This window comes from Diadema setosum, chromosome 13, assembly GCF_964275005.1.
Source record: "Diadema setosum chromosome 13, eeDiaSeto1, whole genome shotgun sequence".
Classification (NCBI taxonomy): Eukaryota; Metazoa; Echinodermata; class Echinoidea; order Diadematoida; family Diadematidae; genus Diadema; species Diadema setosum.
In genome coordinates, this window is record NC_092697.1 from 9,714,091 (window position 1) to 9,723,545 (window position 9,455).

The 9,455-nt window shown below is 37.0% G+C and overlaps 1 protein-coding gene across 1 annotated transcript; it reads right to left on the reverse strand.

Annotated features, from left to right (window-relative positions):
- Positions 1 to 2,696: 2,696 nt before the first annotated feature.
- LOC140236893 (ATP synthase subunit delta, mitochondrial-like) lies at positions 2,697 to 9,237 on the reverse strand. Its single transcript, XM_072316827.1, has 5 exons — positions 9,010 to 9,237; positions 7,153 to 7,306; positions 5,167 to 5,255; positions 3,786 to 3,956; positions 2,697 to 3,117 (listed from the first exon to the last, which is right to left on the reverse strand). Exons 1-4 carry the CDS (start codon positions 9,160 to 9,162, stop codon positions 3,828 to 3,830), a joined length of 525 nt encoding a protein of 174 aa, XP_072172928.1. The 5' UTR covers positions 9,163 to 9,237; the 3' UTR covers positions 2,697 to 3,117; positions 3,786 to 3,827.
- Positions 9,238 to 9,455: the final 218 nt, after the last annotated feature.

A 9,455-nucleotide genomic window follows, 5' to 3' on the forward strand; every position in this document is an offset into this window, starting at 1 on the left:
AGTATTGTTGGAATATCAGTGTAGAACATCATCAGTGAAGTTTCAGGAAACTTTGACCATCCACTCAAAGGTAGTTAATTACTCAAAGTTTTGGTTAAGCATAATACTACCAGTATGCTTGTTTATTAACGATTTGATAGAAGGAGAATCGTGTATCCTTACTTTATCACAGCTTTGCTTGAAGCCTGGTCTTTTATATCACCTGGTTTCTGACACCAGTCCTTCTTCTTAAAAATAAATGTTCCTTCTCAGAATCTCATTCCCTGTCCATTGCTTGAATACCCCCTTCCTCAGATCTGTCCCTTTCATTTTTTTTTTTTTTTTTTTTTTTTTTTTTTTACATTTTCTGCTCCTTCTTTCATTTAAATCCCTAGATCATGGGCCGCTCATCAACAGGGAAAGGGAGGGGGCAGGGGTGAGCTATATAGACCCCATCCACACACTTGGGGGCAGAAAGAAACAAACATGAAATGTTAATGGCGGCAACTTAGAACCCCCCCCCCCCAAAAAAAAAAAAAACAAAAAAAAAAACAAAAAAAAACAAAACAAAAAAACAACCCAAAACCAAAAACCAAAAACAAACAAACAAACAAACAAACCTAAAACCAAACACAAAACAAAACAAACAAAAAACAAAACAAAAACAAAAACCTGGCGTTCAGTAATTGCAACCTGGACCCTACCAGACGTCGTCAATCTTTACTATGCCATACAGGGACTTTTGACAGTGTTCATATTGCCATGGAGTTTCATGAGCCAATCGACACTCGGAAGGATTAAGACATCCCGCTACCCCCAAGCGCATTATGCACTTACCCACTAAAACGAATAGTTCCAAGGCACCTGCTGCCCACAATCGTCACTTTGCTCTTCCATTTCAGTCCTTTTTGTCGACCACACATTGAAATCAACTTCTCTGCAAGCTTTTATCGTCTCATCACTTTGCGATTTTCTCATTTTTCACTTCTGTTCAGGCTTCAAAGTATGATTGTTACTTGTTTCGTCACATTTGACTGAATTGATGTCGTAACTGTTGTTAATCTTATCTGCTGTTTCAAGATGCTGATATCAGCTTTTAGGTATTATGTCATTTATTCTTGTTCTTTTTTTTTTTTTTAATCTCTGCAAGCTGTGCTCCCAAGAGAACTCGGAAGATCTTTTCAAATATTATGGCACATTCTTGGATATTACAAAACTTTAACGAGAACCTGCAATGCAGAATATGAATGAAAATCAAATAAACACAGAAACCGACACACACACACACACAAACACACACACAAACACATACACACACAAAAAAACCCACACAAACACACACACACACAAACAAACACACAGATGAAATTGAAAACTATCTGGTACGATTATCATACTTCTTTGGTAAGATCGGGCTCTTGGGCAGAGAAAAAAAAAAAACATATAGCGCCACCTGTTGACTGAATGCGTGAGAACCAGTCTGGGATCAGTGATCATATGACTTGTACAGTGTAGTAATCAGCTTCGGCCAAGCGTTGCAGTAATAAAAATTGTACGCTTTCTTACAGAAGTCATACCGTCTTATTACATATTTATTAAATACTCATTTAAAGAATTGTTTAATGTTCTTACTTTTTCTGTTTTGTTTTGTTTTGGTTTTTTTTTGACAAGAACTGCAGCAGAAGCACTTTCAAAATTGACAAGAGTTGGTAGGTTTAAGTTCTTTTCCCCCCATTGTACGAGATGGAATCACAACAGAATCTACATTATGACGTAAGTCTGTGGTCATCCTTCTTGCACAAGGCTAAAAAATGTTGTTTCTTTCACCCCATTTCAGCCTATGATCCACTGTCTCCCATTTTACTACGAGATTCACATTTTCAGAGTGGGAAAGCACCACCATGTTCAGGACATGTATTTTGCTTCAAGAACCCTTTGCAGAAAGCAAATATCATAAGTGTAGCAAAAAAAAAAAGCTGCTGGAAACTGCTTATCCAATAAAGGCGAGCCAATGGAGTAAAATGGAGTCAAAAGGGGTCTGAGCTTTCGCTCCTAGCAGAATTTGTCAGAGGCAAAATGACCTTTTTTGCCTCTGACGAAGATTCTGCTAGGATCAAAAGCTTAGGCCCCTTTTGACTCCAAATACTATAAGTATGAGCGTAACTAGCATGACGACACCTGTCTGTCATAATATCAATAGTGAAAAAAAAAAAAAATCTTCTGTTATATACACGTAATGTGATTGTACACTGTCTGTGTATGTGGTAGTGAAATGGATGCCGAGAAATGTAAAACTTCATTTTGTTTTTAATCAAATATTGGAGAAACTCTACATAATTTTACATATACAGTGTACTGTAAATGTATGTTTTATAAGTGAGTATCCTATTCATGTAGTAGCTACACAAATTATTTCAGTGTATATTGATTCATTACATGTCAAGAACTCAATACATTTTGTTTGAAGTGGTGTCATATTATAATTGATATCATTAATAAAGTTTATGTATAATTTGAGATGTTTTTGTGAAATTTGAATTATACACAATTCAATAACCCAAAACATTTGCATATTTTGTGTGCATGTTGAAGCCAATATTACATGAATATATATATGTATATATATATATATATATATATATATATATATATATATATATATATATATATATATATATATATGCCATGCAAATGAATAAACAATGCTCACTAAATGCTCAGATATTTATATATTTTATTTTTCTCAATTACAACAAACAATGTATCAGTTAATAAGACTGTACACCAGTGAACAATACTTGCATGCTAGCTGAATGATGCTTGAATTCATCTATTTTTTTTTTTTTCAAGTGTATAATGAGAGAAAGTAATATTATCCTGAACTGACACAAATTAGGACATCCATATGTCCTAACCGAAGATGATTTTTGTGGAAAATTTAGGATGGAATATGCTCAAAGGCATTCCATGTAGCAAGAGTTCTTTGTAATCACAATTTTGTCCCAGAGCTAGCATTCTGAGGTATTGAATAGAATCCAGACTCAAAGTTTCCAGTATCTTAAGTTTCCAGGATCTTGTTTCTCCTCTTCATTCTCGCTCCTCTAGAATCTCCCATGCTGACTTGTCGACTGGCAATATCTGAAATATATAAAAAAAGAGAAAAAGCAAATGAAAATTATTCAGTTCATGAATTATGTATATGATGTAAACACATATCATTTTGCATTAGTACTCTTAAGTACAATGTATGGTGCTCTGCAAATTGAAGAATTCCAAAGTTTCTTCAAATTAAAGGGGCATTCCAGACGATTTTCATAATTTCATATCATGTAGTACATAAATCAACAGATTTGTGGAATTTATTGTGGTCCTTGGGCAGAGAAACAATACTCTGAAAAATCTTAAAAGAAATTACACTGAACAGTGTTGATGACATAGAGCGTTACATATTTCAGAAATGTAGCAGTGTATCTCCATTACAATACCACTTGCTTAACAAGTTCATCTGCATAGAATGAATGCACGCCATCTTCTTTTGTTCTGCTTCCTTGAGCCCCAACTCATGAATTCTTATGGTGAGGTTGCCGTGTCATCATACTTGTTCATTGCAATTTGTTGTAAATTTTGAAAACAATCTTATTCCTCAACCCAATCACTATAAATTCTAAAAACTCTGTACTCTGTATAACTAATTTATAATTGTTCAAATCTTCTATAAGATTCTGAAAATCATCCAGAGGTCCCCTTTAAAGATTCTGCATCGAGCTGTTTTGAATCGCAACTGACTGTCAAACTGGGTAACTCACCTACACACAGACTTCAAAGCTCAGAAACTCTTGGGTGGGCCTCTATTTGGCTTGTACAGCAGCATCCAGCGCCTCGTGAACTTCAACACCAATCTGTGCTTCTGCCCTCGCCTCATCTGTTGATGCAGCAGCAAGTTCCTGTTGTGCCTTGGACATGCCTTCCTTGATTGCCTGGTGGTGATAAATTATCATTGATAAAATGCTTATTGAGTCACAATCTACTTTTCCATTTCTGCTTTGTTGCTGTTTTTATACTCTACAGTATTTAAATAATTTCTTCGTCATGCTTAATCTAACCTGTTCAATGGGTTAAAGAAGTACAAATGAAATTTCAAACTGTTTCAATTTTTCGAAAGATGAATTCTCTAATAAAAAAATATTTATCTTCCCGTAGATATACATATCTATGATGAAATAACATGACAAAAATAGTAGTTTGAGAGCACTTCCATGCCAAAAATATTTCTGATCTTATTTATAACAATGATATGCAGATGTTCTACCAAGGAAACAGTGCAGCTTGTATGTATTGACTGAGCTAAATCTGCACAGTTATCCATGCGAAATGGCACATGAAAGATGTAACAAGGAGGATTATCTTTTTCTCTCTTTTTTTTTTTTTTGCAAATTAATGCAATTTTAGTGAGATGTGCTTTGATTTTGGAAGTTTTAGTTTTGGAAGGTACCACCATGGCAGTTTACTATGTTGTTGGCAGCTAAATTAGGAACAAGGAGAAAAATTCAGAAGTGTTTTGGCTGACTTTTTTTCCAATGACACTGCAACCCAACGAGCGTGGCATACACAGAGCATTTCAGATATGAATGTATTGATAAATCTGTGGCAATGAAAGGAAAATGGGTTTCCCTTGTCGATTTAAGTTAAAACCATTTTCAGTTTCAACAATCAAAGCACCAACAATTGCGCATTCTACACAACAAACTCTCTCCACTGCCGAGCCTGGTTCTACTACACGTACTTGCATTATATAAGATATACACAGAGATGCATGTGTGGGACTAAAACTTCCCAATCCAAATATTGCTGTAATACAAACTGCGTAGCCTGTCTCTCCTGTCTTTCCTATAGCAATCACTATTTGCAGGCTGTCTCTTAGAGTGATGCTTAACAAGGGTTAATTCTGATCGCACTGTGACATTCAAGAATAGTAAGAACTTCAACGTTACTGCCATAAACAAAATGTTCCAGTTACAGTCTTACCATAGGTTAAATGATTGGCCTCTTGCAGCTAGATTTACCAAACTGCATCAAAGTGCATACAAGGCACAAACTGTTATTTGCTCCAACTTTTCACTCACTTGTACCAAGAATTGTAGACAAAAAGCATTAACTAAGATGTTCAAAATAGTTTGATGAGTTTACCTGTGCATCCAGGTCCTCAAGTGGCACAGCAATTTCAGCGAGGATCTGCACTGATGAATCATTGTTTATCGTCACAGAGCCACTGCTCACTGTTGGAAAGGAAAGGATGGTATTTAGTGTAGGTCTATCTCAATCAAAAACTGTATTTAAGTCCAAAAACATGCAATCAAATTACTTCAAGCAATCATTTTTTTTTTTTTTTATATATAGAACCTAAAATACTTTAAATATTTAGTTCAATTTCCATAAGACTCAAAAAAATTCTAGTTGCAACCACCTCCCTGTTGCAACTGATTGACAAATTGCCATACATCGACATAAACAAGCACAGAATTGATCAGTGTTTTAGTAGTAGCCATGATAAAAAAAATCATGGGTGTATCATGTACTCGAACAGGATTCGAACCTACGTACAACCTCCTGATCTCTGGACAGGCGTCATCTCAACAAAAGAATTTCATGAATTTGAAAAATTCTAGTTGCTCAGGCCTTAACACATCATTTTGAAGTAAGCTTTACAAATCTATGTTTATATAATGTATTGAATATATTGAAATCAATGGAACTTTACAAGTGTACATGAACCCGTTTTCACCAAACAGAGATATTAATTGCAACAACATGCATCAACAACTTCAGGTACATGGTCGTGAACTCACAACTCTCTTTGTAGTTTGTGCATTAAAACAAAAACAAAATCATGTTCTTGGTGTTAAGATTCTACCCTGTAAACACCATAATTAGAATTTCAAGTATGAACCAGTAAAAGAATTGCGAGGATATAATATCACCACCGCCAATCAAATTGTACAAGTACGGCGGTATGCCGTTGAGACTAACATCTTCAAAATATCAAAGCAGGACTAGTATCTGAACTTATGTCCTGTGTTAATAAAACTTATGTCCTGTGTTAATAAAACTTCAACATGTTTTGTTTGTTTGATTTCACTAGGATTTTTCATTTGATTTGAATTCATTTCAATTTTTTGTGCACAAAAACAACAAAACACATAAATCTGAATTACAGTAATTATAATACAACAACGACATTTTGCTATTCATGATGTAAATGATAGTCAAAAAGTATATTAAGCAACAATTTAAGGATACAAAATGCTAGTTAAAGGACAAGTTCACCTTCATAAACATAAGGATTGAGAGAATGCAGCAGTATTAGTAGAACACATCAGTGAAAGTTTGAGGAAAATTGGACAATCGATGCAAAAGTTATGAATTTTTAAATTTTTTGTGTTGGAACCACTGGATGAGAAGACTACTAAGGCTCGTGATGTCATATGAGTACAACAGTATAAAGAAAATGTAAAGAAAATTCAACATATTTTCACTTTTTTCGCATAATAAAAGAGCACTTGACTTGCCTCTTTCTAAAGGCAATGGGAATAATATTACCCATAACACATGTCAGTAACGAGTCAAGGGAATGTGTACTTTTTTCAAAAGATGAAATTTTGTGAAATTCTCTTTATATTTTCCTCATATTGTTGTACGCATGTGACATCATACACTTCAGTAGTCTTCTCATCCAGCGGTGACTGCACAAAAACTTCAAAAATTCATAACTTTTGAATGGATTGTCCGATTTTCCTCAAACTTTCAATGATGTGTTCTACTAATATTGCTACATTCTCTCAATCCTTATGTTAATGAAGATGAACTTGTCCTTTAAGCAGTTCAGGTTGCATGGGCATTGTTACAACATGAATGAATTCATTGTGAGTGATGAGATGAACGAAAAGAACCTTATTCTCTTGCCACTGCAAATGATTGTAATGGCAAAAGAATTTGGGTATCATTACCAAGAAATCTCCACCTCCGTTCACTATCTGATAACGCCACTCAAGATGTTGCAGTACAGAGTTTTAAGGGGACATATTTGTATGACCATTGACCTATGGCAAAGTCTAATCTGTTTTCTTTGATTTTTCTTCGCGTACTGATACATGTAAGTTACAGTTGGAAACATACCAAAGTATTTGCTGAGGGAGCCATCATCTTCTGTGACTGTGACAACGCCAGGCTTCAGTACAGCTAGTGAGGGTACATGCTGGGCAAGGATGCCAAAACTGCCTGTACCGGAGGGAACGTCCACTTGTTTCACGCTGGCATTTGTGTAATACATCTAATGTACAAACAAACAAACAAACAGACAAAAAGAAACAAACAAAAAACATAAATGTAGCCATTACCAGGTGAGGAAGTCTAACAGTTTCTTGAAAAATGACAAGATGGTACAACAATCATTTCCTTCACATGATTATTCTGTCGGCTGACAGATAAGGAAACACTGGCAGCCTGAATTATGTACCAGGTAAGCATTCAAACTGAAACACAGTGTTACTCAGAGTGAACGCAGGGGAAACACACAAAAGATTGACCCCAATTTTCTATGTAGACACCAGCCTGACCAGACACCATGTGAAGCACGGCATCTGACAGCTACATGTTCAAAGTGGTTAACAAAGTAGTTCTATGACAGTAGCAGATCATTTGCCATGTCCACAAGTACTGTATACAATGCTGTTGTGAAATGTGTACCTGTACATGTAGAAACAGAAAGGTAGACAAGAGCCCAACCAGATGCTGTGGGATTGACCCATACACTCTCATTGAGACGGTGTTCACATGTAGGGAAAGCATGAAGGTTTGTGCCCTGAAAACCGCGCATGCGCAATTTGCTACTGCCCTCGCACGCATTGACAATGATGTCATTTTTCATTCATGAATCGGGAGCTACATCGAAGCTGCATCATCACTGGCTCTTTACTCCCGTCATTTACATATTTTCCCACAACGTTATAACATACATGTATGTGTGCGACGATTTCCAGCGCGATCGGCCGAACAGTTTGATACTAAACTCGGCATTTTTACATCAAATTTTCGATTTTTGGCAAAATATTTTCCTCCTTCAGTGTAACCATGTATTCAGTGAAGCTATCGTTGTGTTTGAGATTTGATAAGTCATATTTTTACGTGATTTTAAGGTGTGAATTTGTGAAGTTGTTCGATGTGTTCGTTGGTGTGTATCAATGCATGTGATATGTATGGTAGCGACATGTACGGGTGTGGAGCGACATACATAAGAAGCTCAACACCACAATGCAAATTGGTCGCCATATTGTATGGTTTGTGTAGCGTTGTGTACTGACGGGAGCTCTTCAGCTGAGGTCGCCGCCATAACCACTCGCGCTACGTAACACGAAGGCAGGCACGCATGTCGAGTGCAACGCATTATGTACACCACACCGATCCATGGAGTAGTGAATCTGGCACACTGCGTTGTGCAGGGTCAGGGAAGTGGATGGCCGAGCGATCAGCCAATCAGCGGCCCGGCTATCTTTTTCGTGGCTTTCAACGGGGGATATTGCATCGTGGAAAGTTTACTGTGCAAACATCAATACACTATCAATCAACTATGTATCACGCTTGTGATGACACAATTCTAATTGTTCTGTCTTGTTCACGTTCAGGGTTACAATAGTGTGCGCATAGCCTGTGACGTGATTACGCTGACAATGTCAATGAGTGACAAGTGTGAAACTTGAACTTGAAGTTGACGGGTTCCCTATTTCTTAAAACTTAGTTAAGCTTAAGTGTGGTAAATGTCGGTGTTGTAGATGCATTTCTGAGTACTTTAACGTCTTATATGCAAGGTTTCAGCTAATATCAATGGGTGAAATTTCGTTTCTTTGACCTATCGTGGATCCTACATACAAGTGACTGCAGCAGCTGTATCGTGAGCTCTACTGAGGACATCACATTTTCTAGCACAGAATCTAACGTATGGGACCAGCGCACGCATTACACATGCGAGATACTAACCTTTCCAGGATAGCCAAAAGAAAAGGACATTTGTGTCGGGGCTGATGCCTTGGCGTCCTCTGCATACTGCCTGCATGACTGAGAAACCCTGACGACATTTCTGTGTGATCGAAGATGACCAGATAATCTCGAAATGCTTCTTGCGAGAGACATCTTTCCCAATTTTTGAGGGACCGGCGAGACAGCAACCTTACAGAAGTTGAGACCGGAATATGGCGAGTGCGCACTGTCCACATGTGATTGAAAGAGGGCTCACTTCCATTTATAAGCACACATGTACTGTCAGGTCGGCTCAACTGATCCCCAGTTGCGAGTAAATCCCTGTGAAGAGTTTTCTAGTCGTTTTCGAAGAGCTGTCTCTCGTCGAGTGTACTTAGTATGTTTATTGTGACGGCCCCTGCAACGTGGATCATGTCATGAAAGTAAAAATGCAACTGTTACAGTGT